At 47.0% G+C, this 17,379-nt stretch overlaps 1 protein-coding gene across 1 annotated transcript; it reads left to right on the top strand.

Moving 5' to 3' along the window:
• Positions 1–5,330: 5,330 nt before the first annotated feature.
• Positions 5,331–16,842, top strand: LOC109439929 (paired immunoglobulin-like type 2 receptor alpha). The gene is made up of 5 exons (XM_088796722.1): positions 5,331–5,922; positions 6,262–6,651; positions 8,405–8,608; positions 16,544–16,574; positions 16,719–16,842. The coding sequence occupies exons 1-5, from the start codon at positions 5,862–5,864 to the stop codon at positions 16,747–16,749; spliced, it is 717 nt and encodes a 238-aa protein (XP_088652848.1). The 5' UTR covers positions 5,331–5,861; the 3' UTR covers positions 16,750–16,842.
• Positions 16,843–17,379: the final 537 nt, after the last annotated feature.

The raw sequence follows: 17,379 nt of genomic DNA, 5'->3' as shown, positions 1-17,379 counted from the left end.
GCTGCGCCCCCTGCAAATAGCAACGGCAACTGGTCCTGGAGCTGAGCTGTGCCCTCCACAACTAAGACTGAAAGGACAACAACTTGAGGCTGAACAGCACCCTCCACAACTAAGATTGAAGGGACAACAACTTGACTTGGAAAAAAGTCCTGGAAGTACACAATGTTCCCCAATAAAGTCCTGTTCCCCTTCCCCAGTAAAATATTAAAAAAAAAAAAAAAAAGTAATACATGCTCTATGCAGAAAATTTGAAAAAGTCCAAAACAATTAACAAAGAAAATAAAAATCACCTAGAATCCCATGACTGGGAGATAATCACTGTTGAAGTGCATACAAGTATGATCCGTTGCTGCAGCGGGTCTCAGGGCCACAACTGGTGCCCATTCTCTCCCTCCTCCACTCTTTTTTTTTTCGTGTGTGTAATTTTTTGAGAATTTCGTGAGATAACACATGTCAGGTACTTAGCTTGCTGTCTGACACATAAGTGCTCACTGAATTTTAACTATGATTCTTATTTATTTATTTCTATTGGGGAAAGGGAACAGGACTTTACTGGGGAACAGTGTGTACTTCCAGGACTTTTTCGAAGTCAAGTTGTTGTCCTTTCAATCTTAGTTGTGGAGGGCGCAGCTCAGCTCCTGGTCCAGTTGGCGTTGTTAGTTGCAGGGGGGCACAGCCCACCATCTCTTGCCACCATCCCTTGCTGGAGTCGAACCGGCAACCTTGTGGTTGAGAGCATGCACTCCAACCACCTGAACCATCTGGCCACCTGGAAGCTGAGCGGCAGCTCACTGACTTCATTCTAGTTGCAGAGGGTGCAGCTCACTGGCCCATGTGGGAATCGAACGGGTGACCTCAGCGTTAGGAGCGGGGTGCTCCAACCACCTGAGCCACTGGGCCGGCCGCTCCCTCCTCCACTCTTCATTCTACATTCCTTCATCCTCAGCTCTCCCCTCAGAATAGCTTGGTGGCTTACTTGGTAGTTGGCCCAAAGCTCCGTCCCTGAGGAACACGAACCATTGATAATACGCCCTTCTCACAGTGGGTTTGCTGCACATATCTGTTCACAGTTACAGTGATGTGTGGAGTACCAGGAGGTGGCCAAGGGGACCATCTGCATTCCACAGATTCCTCCCTGCTCCCGTGGTGTGAAAGTGGCCCTATGGCCTCTTGCTGATCAACTGTCCCTGCCAAGTTGGCGACTTATCTTGCGCAGGAGTCCAAAGTGTCCTGATGGCAGCAATAAGTGTGCAATTCAATGGCACCGTTGCTGTATCCCCGAGCAAGAGTGTGCACCCTTTGGGGATGAAGACCTCTAGCCCTGCAAAGCCCAGAGTTGCAGGAATAAGAAGCACAGAACCCCCAGAGAATCACTGGGTGCAATGCTGCCAACCCCTGATTCCTATCAGAGACCCAGCCCCATATAGGGATCTCTGATCTAACAAATACACTGAAGGATGGCATGCCATCCTATTACAGTGTTTCCTCCAGGCTGGGGCTTCTGCTGCACCTTCCAACGGCCATTCAAGGGTTCTGTAGACTGGCTGCCTCCCAGTGAGGTAACATGTGATATGAGCAGGGGATTCCATGGTCAGGGCCTCATCCCACTGCTCCTTCTCTGAGAAGTGCATCCCCTAGTTGGGTGCTAACCTGTGTGGGATTCCATGGGTCCCCAAATGGACTATGATCAGCAAGCCCCAGGATAGTAGTGCTGGCTCAGGCTCTGCGGGCAGGAAAAGGAAACCTGTACCTGCACTAGACATCCAAGCTTGGTATACTTGATGCATACCAGAGACACACTTTAAATTCAAAGATACAAATAGATTGAAAGATACAAATAGGTACAGTAGATGGATCAGCAATTTCTCTTCTGGATATTTATCTGAAAATTATGAAAACATTAATTTGAAAAAATATACGTACCCCTGTGTTCATTGCAGCATTATTTACAATAGCCAAGTAATGGAAACAACTACTAAATAAATAAATAAATAAATAAATAAATAAATAAATAAACAAATAAATAAACAAATAAATAAAATAAAATAAAGATAAAGAAAGAATCGGACCAGCCTGGTGGCACTGGTGGTTGGAGCGCCCTGCTCCTAACCCCGTGCTCACTTGTTGGATTCCTATATGGGCCAGTGAGCTGCGCCCTCCACAGCTAAGACTGTGAACAACAGCCATCCCTGCCGTGGGCGGCCAGGAGAGGCCAGAGGCCAGGAGAGCTGCCCTGAGCAGCTGTGAGCTGATGACTCACCGAATACCTCCTCTGGGGGCGGAGAGCACAAGGCTCATAACACCAGCATGGCCAGGGAGCTGTGTCCTACACAAGTAGCCTGAGAAACAACGGCTTGAACGGGAGTGGGGAGGGGGGCAGAAGAAGGGGTAAAAAAAGATAAAAAATTCTTTGGGCATTGAAACAAAAAAGGCTTAAGTGATAACCTATAAGAAAAAAATTTATATTGACTTAGATTAATAAGCAGCAACATCCAACACTAGAAGACAGTGGAACAACGCTTGCAAAGCCCACACACTGAAAACTAAGGGAGTTTAAACTCCACTAAAGTACTATTCAGCTACAAAACAACACACAAACATTTCAATATCTAGTAACTCAGGAAATACAGTTTGTTGTCACACAGCAGCCTGGCAGACTGTCCCCCTGCACCTTTCCTTAAAGAAAGAAGAGTCTGTGAGACTGTGCCTTCCTGGGACCTTGCTTCACCCTTGTGCTTATGCTTCATGCCTCTCTGTTTGACCCCAAAAGATGGCTGGTCAGCCAATGACGAGTAAGATTCTCCATGGGGGGAACAACTCAAGCCAGGCGCAGTCGAGCGGGGACCAAGAGGAAAACTCACGGGGTCGATAGAGGTGGGCACAGTCCCCACCTTCCCCAGGCTGACGAGAGCATCTGGCTCTGTGACTATATTCCTTCCCACCACTTGCTTGGGAAGTGAGCCAATGGTGTCATAGCATCAGTTCTCCTTCCATTCTTAACAATAGGTTTTAACATGAAGGATTTGTCCCTGGGGAGGCACATATCACAGTTGTTAAGACATCATAGGACTTTCTGCTCTGGCTGTTAGCAGGCAAGGGTGATTGATTTGAATCGGTTTGTGGTATGATCTCTGAGACTCACAGAACGTGGAAAAAACAATGCCACTGCCTTGTATGATTCTCAATAAAAGCCACCAGTCAGTCCGAGTTGGGGCTCTCGGTCCTTTGAGGCTGGGAGACCCTTGGCGCTCTGAGATTTAACTGCATTAAGTCTCTGTTTCTTTCTTTCTCAAAACTTAACCTAATGCCGTCCCTTCTCGTTCCCTCACTGCCCCTGTTGCGCTGGATGCGACAATAGTTTATTTTCTAAATGAATGACAAAAGACTTCACTCAGACGAGAGATTACTGATATGATCCAGCCGTTCCACTGCTGGGTATTTATCTGAAGGAAAGGAAAAACTAACTCAAAAAGATATCTGCACTCCCATTTTCATTGCAGCATTTGTAATATCCAAAACATGGAAGCAACCTAAGTATATATTATAGATGAATCAAGAAGGTGTGGTACATATGGAATATTTTTCAGCCACAAAAAAAGAAAGAAATCTTACCATTTGCAACAACATGGGTGGACAATGAGGGCATTATGCTAAGTGAGATAAGCCAAACAGAGAAAGACAAACACGACATGATCTCACTTATATGTGCAAAGCAAAAGAACAAAAAAAGGAGCTCACAGATGACAGAGAATAGACTGGTGGTTGCCAAGGGTGGGTATGAGGCTTGGGTGAAATGGGTGAAGGACGTCAAAAGGTACAAATCACACCTCACAATTCCACACTCATGGGGATCAATGAAATACGCAGCTTGCATCTAGGGAGACCAGACATGGGAGCAGTTGGGCCCGAGGCACCTGGACAGCAGGTTCTCTGTGAAGATTGCCCAGAGCCTGTTTAAATGGTCTGTGCTGCCCAATGGAATGGGCTTTGATGACCCCTGGTGGGGTCCAGCGCCCTCCCCTGGCAGCCTGGAAAAGAAGAGACTATCCAGCCAGGTCCCACAGTTACTGGGGCACGGCAGGCATAGAACCCAGGACTCACCCCTCAGGAAGGCCACCCTTTGGGGTCCTATGCGAAGCCACTGGGTCCATTGTTCTCTCTTCTGTCCACATTTCCAGCTCTTACCAATTGACTCAAGCATCTTTCACAGCCCAGAGAACTGCATGACATCAAGGCTCTGTGACTCAGTTTCCTCAAGGGTAAATGGAGATAACGACACACCAACTACAGAATGTTGTAAAGCTGAAAACGAGGCCATGCATGTTTATGGCCTGACTCAGATAAGAGGATTCCATGAAAATTTGCAACCTCTCTTCTTGGGCCTGGGAGGAGGAGTAAGAAAAGCAGACACAGAGAGAGGGCGGGGGCTGCCTGGCTGACGGTGGGAAAAGCTTAGAAGAAAACTATTAGGATTGGGAAGGAACTGAGAGAAGGAAAAAGGAAGTCAGTCTGCTGCATCCACCTCTAGAAGATAAGATCAAGGCCACTTCCTCTGATGAAACCATGTCTCCCACCCCACGGTCTACACAGTAGGCAGTGCCCACCTCATCCTGGAGAGGGGTGGGCAGGGCCTCCTATGGAGCCAGCCTGTAGGTCACCAATGGTCCCAGCCCCCAATCTCTCAGCCCATCCACCACCAGTCACAGGCTGTCAGTGCCCTCATGAGAGACAGTCCCAGGGACTGTCGCTGGGGTGAATCATTACTGCTCTGAGTCTTCATCCTGATTCCAAGGAAGGCTCTGCATTAGCCAGGGCTCTAACAGCTGTTCATGGAATCACCTTAGGAGCATTACAGAAACACAGCCTCTGGGACTCACCCCCACAGGTCTGCACTCAGAAGCTGAGGCCCAGAGATTAACTGGAGCAACCAGACAGAAACATCCAGAAGCAGCAGAAGGCTCTGTGGTCTCAGCCAGACTGGAGTTCGAGTCCCGCACCTGTCACTTGAGTCATGGACTTGGGGCTGAACCTCCTGAGCTTTGGTCTCACATCTGTAGAGTGGAGAGGACAGAGGGCCCTGCAGATCCCGTGGGTGGAGACATGGCCTCCAGGAGCCCCACTCTCTGGGGAGGTGGGAGTGTGAGCCCACCCTCACTTCTTAACCTCAGGGAGGGTGTGAGACGGCCCCTGGGAACAGACCTGGCCCGGGAGGCCTGGTTCACTCTGGGGACTGCAGGGGAGGGAGAGGGACCAAGAGCAAGCTGTGTGCCCCTGGTGCTGGGGATGGGGCCTGAGGGCATCTGACCACAGCGGCTCCCTCCTCCTTCCCTCTAAGGGGTGTAGCTGGGCAGAGACTCAGGGCCGCCTTTCCTTTCCTGAAAGAGCCTGAGCTGGTCCTGCTGCTGCCCCTCCCCCTGGGATGAGGGCTGAGAGACACTCAGAGAAGAGGAGAAAGGGAGAGACAGTGAGAGACAGAGAGAGATGGAGACTGACTGCTAAGATGAGGAGGGCGCTGGCAGAGGCAGGGAGCTGAGGTGGGAGAGGAAAGGCCCTAACAAGCCAAGGTCAGGATTACACCCTTCAGTGTGGAGATGGAGGCTGGACACCTACATCGTGGCTCCCTTTGCACTGACCACAAGGGAGGCCCTTTTGCAATAGAAGAAGAAATCAGATTGATACAGGAAGTGCTGGTCACTCTGGGCACCAAATTGGGGAAGGCTCCCCCCCTTCCTCTGTCCTCTGAACAAGCCTGATCTTCCCTCTCCTGCTGCCCAGACTTCTGAGCTGGCCCCTCCGCGGGGCCTCCCTCTGGCCTGGAGGTCTGTGCTTGTCTTCTCATCTCCCCGGAGGAGAGCAAGGCGATGGGTCTGCCCCTGCTGCTGCCCCTGCTGCTGCTGCTGCTGCTGGCGTCTCTGCAGGCTAGTGAGTGGCCAGGACCGTCCTGGCTCTGCCCAGGGCCATGGGGGAGCCCCCGGGAGGGGCTTATGCTGGGTGTCTGGAGAAGGGGTCTGCTGAGGTGGCCGGCCAGGCCTCCCATCTCCCACAAGCAAAGGGCTGGTTCCACAGTGCTGGGACCCTCATCCCTACCCCTTCTCCTAACCCCTAGTCTAGAGAGAAGGACACCCAGATAGAGGACCATTCCTATCATCTGTCACACTTCTTCCCTTGGGTGTGGGTGCCACCTGGTCAGGGCTACCTCTTTGTCCCCCCCCCACCCACCCCCCCCAATTTGAGGTTTCTTACTCTCCCTCCCGTCTTCAGGTCGCTCAACAAAGTGCAATTCACAGTTTCTCTATGAAATAAAACAACCAAAAAAACTCTCAGCCCCTGAAGGTGGCTCCATCCAGATCCCCTTCTACTTGTGTCACCCCTGGGAGTTACCCAGTGTTCTCAGCGTGAGTATATCCTGGAGATGGAAACAGTTCCATGGAGAGACCATCTACAGCACGACCCCCCCTTTCATCCATAAGGATTTCGAGAACCGGCTCTCCCTGAACTGGACAGAGGACGGGAGGAGAGGCTCCCTCCAGATCTCTAACCTGCGGAGGGAGGACAAGGGTTCATACTTCTGCCGAGTGCACTTGACCACCCGGAATCATAGCAAGCAGGAGTGGCAGTCCATCCATGGGACCAACCTCACCATCATCCCCGGTGAGTCCCGCTGCCCTGGCTGAGGCTTCAAAGGCCACTGGTGCCCTCATCCCCCAGGCCTGGTCCAGGCCCCACTCTTGCTGACCTTCTCTCAAACTCCTCTCCCTAACCGCTACTCCTGCCCAGCTTTTCCCATATCTGTGCCTCCCCACAGACATGAGCTCAGCCTGGCACACACAGTAGGTCCCAACAACTCCCTGAAGAGCCCCTGATTCCCTGGAAACACCCCATCACCTTTTTTCCCAATCCCCCTGCTTCCTTCTCCCACTCTGCTCCCCAGAACATGGCCTCCAATGCTCCCCGCCCTGGTCCCATCTCTTTCTTCCCCCTCGCCATCTCCCTCTTCCTTTCTCCATCCTCCTTACCCTCCTAGCTTCTCGCTGACCCCCCAGTCCCCACCTCTCCCACAGGAGGCCCTATGTTGTCCCTTTCTCCACTCTGATCCTGCTCCCCTTTCCTGGTCGTTAGAGGCCCCTCTGTAGCAGCAATAACAGCAGCTCCCGCTTACTGTGCATGCGACCAGGCTGACACCTTGGTATGCATCGCGCTAGTTAACCTGCACAACCCCACAATAACAGCAGGTATTGCAATCATCTAGCTGTTCCAGATGGGGAAACTGAGGCCTGCAGAGCCTCAACACCTGCCCAAAGTCGCTCTTGTGATGCAGGTGAGATTTGAACCTAGTTGAACCCCAGAGTCTCCTCTCTTAACCAAGAGCCAATCAGCCTCACCCACTGACTTGATCATCTTGTTGTTTTGACCCATTTTTAACTTAACAATGGGGTGTGTTACATTAATAGACCTTCCTAATTACTCAGTGGGCATCAGAACTTGAACCTGGGTTTATCTGTCTCCAGGGCAGTGGGGGAGGGGCTGTCTCCCAGGAGCAGCCAATGAGTGGGCGTGTTGTCTGTAGAAAATTTTTTTAGAAAACTAACAATTAACTAAGTTGGATGCTTTTCGTAATCACTTGCACTGGTAATTCTAAAGTATTAATATGTCAGTGAGGAATTACTGCTCCCGGCTGGGAAGGACACTCTTTGAGCCACACCCTTCTCTCCCTGGGTAAACCACTGCCCATCTTGACCACCATGCTCTTTCTAGGATTTAAATATCCATTTAACCTTAAAATCACATTCCAGTGCACACTAGGAGCTTTACACATGATTATTCATTCATTAAAAAACAATCTTGTGAAAGGTAAAATACAGTTTGATTCTACTTAGATGAGGTCCCTAGAGTAGGCAGATTCATAGAGACAGAAAGTAGACTAGACATTATGAAGGGCTGGGGTGGCAGAATGGGGGGTTGTTGTTTAGTGGGCACACAGTTTCAGTTTGGGAAGATGAAAAACTTCTGCGGATGGATAGTGGTGAGGGTTGTACAACCATGTGAATGTACTTAATGCCACTGAACTGTACATTTAAATATGTGTAAAGTGGTGAGTTTTGCTATGTGTCTTTTACCACAATAAAAGTCTTTAACCTGTGTTATAATTATCCCTATTTCTAAGTGATAAAATGAGGTTCTGACGTCAGACCACTGGTCAGTGGCAGAGTCAGGATTTAAACTGAGTGATGTGGATTCTCGGCCTTCAGCATTTCACCTTGTTACTCCCCTCCCTGTGTGAGAGCTTCAGAGGGCTGCTACCCACCCCCAATATTCCCCAAACTAGGGAACAAGGTGTGACAGTTTCACCCCGATACCTCCAGTCCTCCAGGGGAGAATTTGTTTATTTCTCATGTCTTTTCAGCCACCAAGAAAACCACCCAAGACCCCACCAGCACCGCCGTCCCCACCACCAGCACCGATAGCCTCAGTGTCTCTGGAGACAAAAGGAGCTCAGGGTCTTGGCCCCTGAGAACGGAAGCTGTGGTCGTCATGGCACCGTTCATCGCTGTGCTCAAAATTGCAATTTTGGGAGTGACGGTCTATCTCAAGTGGAAGAGGAGCAAAGGTAAGTGCTCAAAGACCCCGCTCTCTCCCAAGCTTCTCAACTTGGTGTTTCTAAGACCTCACCTGCTCAGAATGACCACTGGTGCCCGTTAAAAATGGAAATCCCTGCGGGGTGACGTCTGGACGTGGGAATCTGCAGTGTTAGCAGTCTGCTCAGTGGAGTCTTGAGTGAGCAAGGTTGAGAACCACCGCTCCAGACCAACCCCTCTCCACTAATCTGATCATTTCAAATTCTGTCTCTTGACTTAATCATATCTCATCAGTGCTCACATTTTGGTTCGTGGGGGAGAGGGTCTACCCTGAAAAAGTAAGGAGACAGCAGATGGAAGTTAGCTCAGCTCAGCAAACATTGGTTGAATGCCCATTTTCTAGGGCCTGGCTTGTGATTGGAGATACTAGTAGGTAAAGCAGAAGCGCTGATGTGAAGGAACTCAGTGGGTAAGGCAGGAGAGGGGGAAGTTACCTCATTGGGGAAGAAGGAGGAGTAATCAAGGAGGACTTCCCAGAGGAAGTGATATTGGCAGAAAGTGTCAAAGAATAAAAGGAATTAGCCAGGGAAGTGGTGAGGGTGGTGTAGGAGTCACCGTTTTTCCAAGCAGAGGAAACCATTCTGGGGACTGTAAGCAGCTCAGTGCTTTGGAGGAGGCAGGAATAGAGAACACTATAAATCACACCCAAGAGCCTTGGATCCCAGAAGCAACGTGAAGCAGCCAAGGGACAACCTCACTGTCTTGCAGATACATCAGTCTGTGGTGGAAAGGATGGAGGTGGGCCAGGCTTGAGCCAGTCTCATGCAGTGGCAGTGTGGATGGAGGGAGAGAGCCAGATTCTGGAAAAGGTTAAGAGGGGACAGTAAGACTTGGGGATTGGATTGATGTAGGGGTGAGGGAGCAGAATAAAGTCCCATGTTTACAACTTTGGTGAAGGAGGGTGAGATGAAACCACTATGTACATCAGGAAACATAGGAAGTCAGAGACTTCCTATGTACCTAATTTGGGATAGGTTGTATTTAACATATCTTTGTTGTATTTGAGTAGAGATGTCCATCAGAAATTTGGATGTATCTATTTGCAGTGCAGAGAGGACAGGGCTAGAGGCATTAATTATTTGTGTCCCAACACCCTCCAAAATTGATTTTAAAGAAAATTTTCAATGAAAGGAGATTCGCCGTATTATATTAAAGCACAGAGGTGAAGAGCATCAAATCTGAGTTCCTGAAGTCAATCCTGGATGGGCCAACTCTGGCACAATGGTACTATTACTCTGTGCCTCAACTTACTCGTCAGGAAAATGGGGATAATAGTAATGACCGGGGGTTGTCATGGCGATTAAACGTAATGTATTTAGAATAGATCTTGGCACAGAGTAAGCACCATAAGAGCAGTAGCACTTATAATTATTCAGTTACCATAAGTAAAATGATGCAATACTGCCATATTAATACATAGAGAAAGCAATGGAAGAAAGAAAAATCCAAATATAGGTAATATGAAAACAGACCCAAATATATGTAGGAATTTTGTAGGTTAAAATGTCGCATTAGTTTCTTGTTGTTGTTGTTTGTTTTTTAAATAATTTTTTAATTACAGTTCGTATACAATATTATATTAGTTTCAGGAGTACAACATAGTGATTAGACATTTATATTACTTACTGAGTGATCACCCTTATAAATCTAAAAATTAGCCATTTGATGTCATACTTACTTGTTACAACATTATTGACCATATTCTTTATGCTATACTTTACATCCCCATGACTATTTAATTTGTACTTCTTAATTCCTTCTCCTTTTTCACCCAACCCCCAGACCCCCTCCCGTCTGGCAACCATCAAAATGTTCTCTGTATCTATGAGTTTTTTTCCTTTATAAATAGTGCTACAGTGAACATATGGATTCACATGTCCCTTCCAAGTAGTGTTCTGGGTTTCTTTGGATAAATACCCAGAAGTGGAGTTACTGGGTCCTTCTTTGTCTCCTGCTATAGACTTTGTTTTTTGTTTTTTGTTTTTTTTTGTTGTTTGTTTTTTTAAAAGATTTTATTGGGGAAGGGGAACAGGACTTTATTGGGGAACAGTGTGTACTTGAGGGACTTTTTTATCCAAGTCAAGTTGTTGTCTTTTCAATCTTAGTTGTGGAGGGTGCCGTTCGCTTCAAGTTGTTGTCCTTTCAGTCTTAGTAGTGGAGGGCGCAGCTCAGCTCCAGGTCCAGTTGCCGTTGCTAGTTGCAGGGGGCGCAGTCCAACATCCCTTGCGGGAGTCGAACCGGCAGCCTTGTGATTGAGAGGACATGCTCCAACCAACTGAGCATGTCCGGAAACTCAGTGGCAGCTCAGCTCAAGGTGCCGTGTTCAATCTTAGTTGCAGGGGGCGCTGCCCACCATCCCTTGCGGGACTTGAGGAGTTGAACTGGCAATCTTGTGGTTGAGAGCCCACTGGCCCATGTGGGAATGGAACTGGCAGCCTTCGGAGTTAGGAGCATGGAGCTCTAACCGCCTGAGCCACCGGGCCGGCCCTAGCCTTTGTTTTAAAGTCTGTTTTGTCTGGTATAAGTACTGCTACACCAGTTTTGTTTTGTTTCTTTATTTGTTTGTTTTGCATTTCAATTTTCATGAAATATATTTTCCATCCCTTTACTATCAGTCTGTGTGATCTTTCGATCTGAAGTGAGTCTCTTGTAGGCAGAGTTTATGAGGTCCTTGTTTTCTTATCCATTCAGCCACTCTGTCTTCTTATTGGAGCATTTAACCAAATTACATTAAAATAACGGTTAATAGATACGTAGTTATTGTCATTTTATTATATTTTTTTACCTTTTTTTTCCTCTTCTTATTTAAAGAAGTCCTTTCAATATTTCTTGTAATACTGGTTTTGAGTTATTGCACTCCTTTAACTTTTTCTTGTCTAGGAAACTCTTTATCTGTCCTTCAATTCTAAATGATAGCTTTGCTGGGTAGAGTACTTTTGCTTGTAAATCCTTGCTTTTCATCACGTTGAATATTTCATGCCAATCCCTTCTGGCCTGCAAAGTTTTTGTTGAGAAATCAACTGACAGTCTTATGGGAGCTACCTTGTAGATAACTAACTGCTTTTCTCTTGCTGCTTTGAAGATCTCTCTTTGTCTTTAACCTTTAACCTTTGACAGATGGAAGGGGTTTGGGGGTTGGGTGACAAAGGGGAAGGAATTAAGAAATACAAATTGGTAGTTACCAAATAGTCATGGGGATGTAAAGTATAGCATAAGGAATAGAATCAATAATATTGTAATACGTATGTATGATGTGAAATGGGTACTAAATGTGACTTGGTGTGGTCCTCTTTGGGTTCATCTTGTTTGGGACTCTGCTTCCTGGGCTTGTATGTCTATTTCCTTTGCCAAGTTCGGAAAGTTTTTCATAATTATTTCTGCAAATAGATTTTTAATTCTTTGCTCTCTCTCTTCTCCTTCTGGTACCCCTATGATACGAGGTTGTTACACTTGATGTTGTCTCAGAAGTCCCTCACACTATCCTCATTTTTTGTAGATTCTTTTTCTTTTTGCTGTTCTGATTGCGTGGTTTTTGCTCCCTTGTCTTCCAAATTGCTGACTGGATCCTCTGCTTCATCTAATCTGCTATTGATTCACTGTAATGAATTCTTCATTTCCATTCTTGTATTCTATATTTCTGACTGGTTCCTTTCTGTTTTCTATCTCCATTTTCATGTTTCCTATCTCTCTCTCTCTCTCTCTCTCTTTTTTAAATACAGAAACCTTTTAATTCCTTGAAAGGGAAATTTTCTGGATAATTCCATGTGTTCTTATAATCATAGAGACAGTCTTATCCGTATTTATTCATTACCAAAAATAAAGATTACAGTTACAATTTATTCTCCATAGATGCAAACAATCTCATTTATCTTGAAATCATAAAGGTAGAAAGACAAAACAGAGATGAAAAGAATATGATTTTCCAGTTTTTAAATTCATTTTATTGTTTGTTTTTATTGATTGTTTCACTGTTTGTATGTTTATCTTGCAAGAGCCCACAGAAGTGAGGGAAAGTGTTTGCAGGCTAATTTCAAACAACATGAGAGGGATTAAGCACTAAATATGAAAAAATAAGACTTTTAGCTTACCTATTAAATTAGGAAGAATTTTTCTGAAACATGCCAGTTAAATTGGTCTGCAACACATTAATAAATGGAGAACATGTATCTACTGTAACAAATAGCTTAAAACAGTGTAGACACTACCAAAATCGCTAGTGAGGATATGGAAATTTTCAAGCCACAATCCCCTGTGATAGATAAAAAACAAGTTACTTTTTAACCTGAAATCAGAAGAGCAAGATCTGTAAAAGTAACAATATTGCCATTGTTCTCAATAATCTACTGATGAGTCCTACAGATTCTGAAAATCTGTTCAATAAAATGAACAAGGATTTCTTGGCAAGCTCCTTGCCTAAGGGGCAAGTAACTTCTAAAGCTGGATTTCTCAATCTGTGGATAGATGCAAGCTGTATTGGTAGCCCTGCTCCATCTTGAGAATCATCTTCAGAATGAAAGTCCAGCAACGACCTCCTTCAGTGCAACACTGCCTGTAGAGCTGCAAGTTTGCACTACAGGTCCCTGGGCAGGTGCAACTCTTAGCCGATAAGCCAGAAATAGGTTAAAGAGAAGAAAGTAGAGGTCAAAGACTTCTGTTTGCAGATGCTGTCCTGGATAAAATATCAAGAGCTTTTGGACTAGAAATGGACAATATGCACAAAGGAGATGATCGGATATCAATAATGCTGAGAAGGTAAGATGCCTGAAGACAGAGCCTTTTATATGTAGCTGCTGGAAGCTCTGCTTGGGACCATTCTATTTAGAACTCATATCTGAGCAGCACTGCTAGACGTTCCTATTATCTAGTACTTGTGTATTTCTGAATAACCATAATAATTAACACTCGAAAATGATGACTCTGACACACTCCAAAGTTCTGTAGATTCTTCCAAATTAAAGAAAGGTCACATAGTGACTGGTACTATTTTGGTGTTAGCCTATATTATATAACAATTATTTAAAAATTGGTAATCCAGGGCCGGCCCGGTGGCTCAGGTGGTTAGAGCTCCATGCTCCTAACTCCGAAGGCTGCTGGTTCGATTCCCACGTGGACCAGTGGGCTCTCAAACAAAGGTTGCCAGTTCAATCCTTCGAGGCCTGCAAGGGATGGTGGGCTCTGCCCCCTGCAACTAAGATTGAACACGGCACCATGAGCTGAGCTGCCGCTGAGCTACCAGATGGCTCAGTTGGTTGGAATGCGTCCTCTCACCACAAGGTTGCCGGTTCGACTCCCGCAAGGGATGGTGGGCTGCGCCCCCTGCAACTAGAAAGCGGCAACTGGACCTGGAGCTGAGCTCTGCCCTCCGCAACTAAGATAGAAAGGACAACAACTTGATTTGGAAAAAAAAAGTTCTGGAAGTACACACTGTTCCCCAATAAAGTCCTGTTCCCCAACCCCAATAAAATAAAAAAATAAAAAAATTGGTAATCCATTGTAGGCCTAATAAGAGCTGTGTTCCCTAGGCTCTTTATCCTCCCTTACGGGGAATTCTGTTCCTGGCGGGGAACTCTGGGCTGGGGAGCCTGGTGTGGATCTGGGTCTCCACACTCCTCAGGGGGTACCTCCACAGCCAAAATATCCTTTCTGATTTTCGACGGATATGCAGGTGTGGGTCCAGCCCATTCTGCATCTCTGCCACTACTACCAGTCTTGACATTTCTTCTTCTATATATCCTTAGCTGCAGGACTTGTATTCAGCTAGACTTTAGGCAATTTTTAATGATGGTTGTTTTTAGTTTAGTTTTAATTTCAATATGGTCAGGAGAAGATGCAAGAACAGTGCTTATCTACCCCACCAATGTGACTAGAACTCAAAAAAGTAACATTTCTAATCAATGGGGAAAGGTGAGTAATTCAATACATAGCGTTGGAACAATTGTGTAACCATCTGCAAAAAAATAACGTTATCTCCATACTCCATAATTTGCACCAAAATTAATTCCATGAAGGTCAAAGATTCAAAATTGAGGGAAAAAAATAACCCTAGTACTAAAAGAAAGCATGTGAGACTGTTTTATAACCATGGAGTGGAAATGACCTCTTTAAGTAAAACATAAAACACAAAAGCCATGAATACAAATATTGATAAGTTCAACTCCATACAAATTGTTTTTTAATTCTGCAAAAAAAACAACAACACCCAAAAACAAACAAAAAAACCACCATAGTTTTCTCCTGAGAATGAGAATGAGGGTTAAAGTTGAAGAGAAAATTTGACAGTCACTGAGGAAATGGAAGATGTTATTGAATGGCTCAACTCAGATAAGAAGCCATGAATCAGCAGAGATATCTTTGCACATGATTGTGTTTTTCCCCACCAGTGTTCAACCATGTAGTTTAGTAACATTTAAGATCTGTCAATTAGGAGTTCTGTTTAGCTATTAGTACCAAGATCAGAAGCCACAATAACTTAAATAACACAGAGTTGATAATTTTTCCTTCAAATAAAAGGACATGGAGGCAAACAGCAGAGGCCACTGTCCTAGGCATTCAAGCTCCTACCTCTCTGCTCACTCTCCTGGATACTAGCTTCTGTCTTGAGGATTGCAGCATCGTCCAAGATGGCTGCTGAGATTCTGGCCATTATTTCTGAATCTAAGCAGGAAACATAAGGAAAGAGGACAGGAAAAAAAGACTATGCCCCAGTTGTCTCTCCTCAATTTAAGGAGCTTTCAGGTCCCACCCATGTGTCCCCTTATATGGCACTGGCCAGAATTAGTCATATGTCCCACATCTAACTGTAGGGGAGCGCTTGCCACTCCAAATATAATCAAGGTTCTGTCACTCAGTAAGAAGTGAGTGGATATTAGGAAAGCAAATAGCACTGCCTGCCATGGGAGACATGCAGGATTGGAATTTGTCAACTCAGTGTGGCAGAAGGACAAGGGCACACAGGAGGTCAAGGAGCTGGTGAGAGGGTGGAGGGCTCAGCAGGGAGCTTGAATAACCTCAAAGTGGATGATCAAGGAACAAGAGTTCAGGGCGATCAAAGCACAGGTGTAGGGGGATGATGACATGAGAGAACTGGAAGGAAAGAAAGCTGTAGCATAAAAACGATACTAGCGTTTAATATTTCAGCGGTCTCAGCAGTCCCCGTGATTACAGATATAAAGTCCAGGGTATGGCTGAGTGGAGTGGAGGTCGCTGGAGTTGGGATACAGGCAAGTCCAGTGCATTAGAGGTTTGTCCCGTGGATGATGAGTCCTCCCAGGAAGGTGAAGGGTGATGGAGAGGATGTGTGTGAACTGGAGCCAAATCCTTGGGAAATGCTGCAGGGACACTTGAGGGTGTAGAGGGGGGAGGGCCCGGGAGGAACAGCAGAGGTTTCAGTGGAAGACATGGAGGGGAATGGGCTGCAGGGCAAACACAGATTGCAGCCATGAGCTTAAGAGGTGGGAGAGAAAGACAGCCACCACTCAGAAGGAGAGCACAAGAAGCTGGTTTGTCAGGGCAGGAGGGAGCAGTGGTGCCTGTGACACGATGGGGGAGGAGGGGACCAGGGCTCAGCAGTGGAAGGAACAGGTTGTGGGATCATGGAAGCGTTCGAGGAAGGGAGAAGGATGCACAGGGAAAGGTGGGGGAGAGGTCAGGATAAAGGGACACAGGGTGCAGAGAAGAGCTGCTCCCCTCATTTGGTGTTGAGGACAATAGCAGGACAGGTGTGGGTGGCCTCGGTGCCAGCTGGGTGCCCACTCTGAGTCTCAGGCTCTTCCCAGATGGGTGTCAGCAGAGCCGCTTTGCTGCCCAGATCTCTCCAAGGATGGTCTCAGAGTAGGACGAGCATAGAAGGCAGGGAGGAGAGATGCCACCACGGATGGCACACTGACACCCTGTTGGTCCCTCTACAGGTCTGCGGACTAATGCCAGAGCCCCAGCCAGGTGAGTGCTTGTCCTCCAAGGGGTGGGGTGGGGGTGTGTGTTTTCGGAAACAGGAAGTGTCTTTATGAGAAGAGAACTGGGGAGACTTTCTCAGCTGTTCTCATCCTCCACTTTCTTATCCACATCCTCATATGCCCCTAATAGGCCAGGCTCTTCACTTCCTGAGGCTCCTTAGAGTCAGCTGCACAGAGGGATCACCACTTCCCATAATGACCCCGGCCAGATGCAGACAACTCAGAAGCCAGCAGGGGTCAAAAATCACCAAGGGACGTCATAGGAATGGCGGCAGCGGGGCGCACTTTTTGAGTTCTCCATCGGATCTTATCAGAAACGGGAAGCTTATAACCCATCAAAGGACTCTCTGCTCATCACGCAGAACAGCGAAGAGACTCGCGCAGGGATTTCTTGCAGGTGGGGAAAAATTGGGCGAGCAGGGGAAGAAGGAAGGGAGCGGAGCGGAGACACGCCGCACCTGCGGCGGCGGTGGGGACGCGGGTTGGAATCGCGGTCCACACCTGTGGCGGTAGAAATTCGGCCCCCACCCTTGGGTTGTGGAAATCTGCTCCGCACCTGTGCCTGTGAAATTCCAGCCCACACCCACGACTACAGATACGCAGGATATCCCAGGACGGAGGAGAGCCCGGAAGCCACGAGGTGGGCATTTTGCCCTGCGTCCCACAGCGGACCTCTCCCGCTGCAGGCGCAGCATATCCAGCATTAACTTCAGCTAATAACCTCAGTTGGTCCTTGGGCCGGACAAGGAACACAGACTCCGTGCCTGGGCACCTTCCCCCGCTCTTCCGAC

This window comes from Rhinolophus sinicus, chromosome 3 (assembly GCF_057876585.1).
Source record: "Rhinolophus sinicus isolate RSI-liver-muscle chromosome 3, RSI-T2T, whole genome shotgun sequence".
NCBI classification, from domain to species: Eukaryota; Metazoa; Chordata; class Mammalia; order Chiroptera; family Rhinolophidae; genus Rhinolophus; species Rhinolophus sinicus.
Note: the sequence above shows the minus strand (reverse complement) of the source record. Positions and strands in the feature narration are given on the sequence as shown.

What these genes read in the sequence shown, in the direction of transcription:
- LOC109439929 (XM_088796722.1), top strand. Translation starts at nt 5,862, where the DNA reads ATGGGTCTGCCCCTGCTGCTGCCCCTGCTGCTGCTGCTGCTGCTGGCG. An exon ending in GCTGGCGTCTCTGCAGGCTA is followed by an intron (nt 5,923 to 6,261) that starts GTGAGTGGCCAG and finishes TCCCGTCTTCAG; the next exon opens with GTCGCTCAACAAAGTGCAAT. An exon ending in CAAGTGGAAGAGGAGCAAAG is followed by an intron (nt 8,609 to 16,543) that starts GTAAGTGCTCAA and finishes GTCCCTCTACAG; the next exon opens with GTCTGCGGACTAATGCCAGA.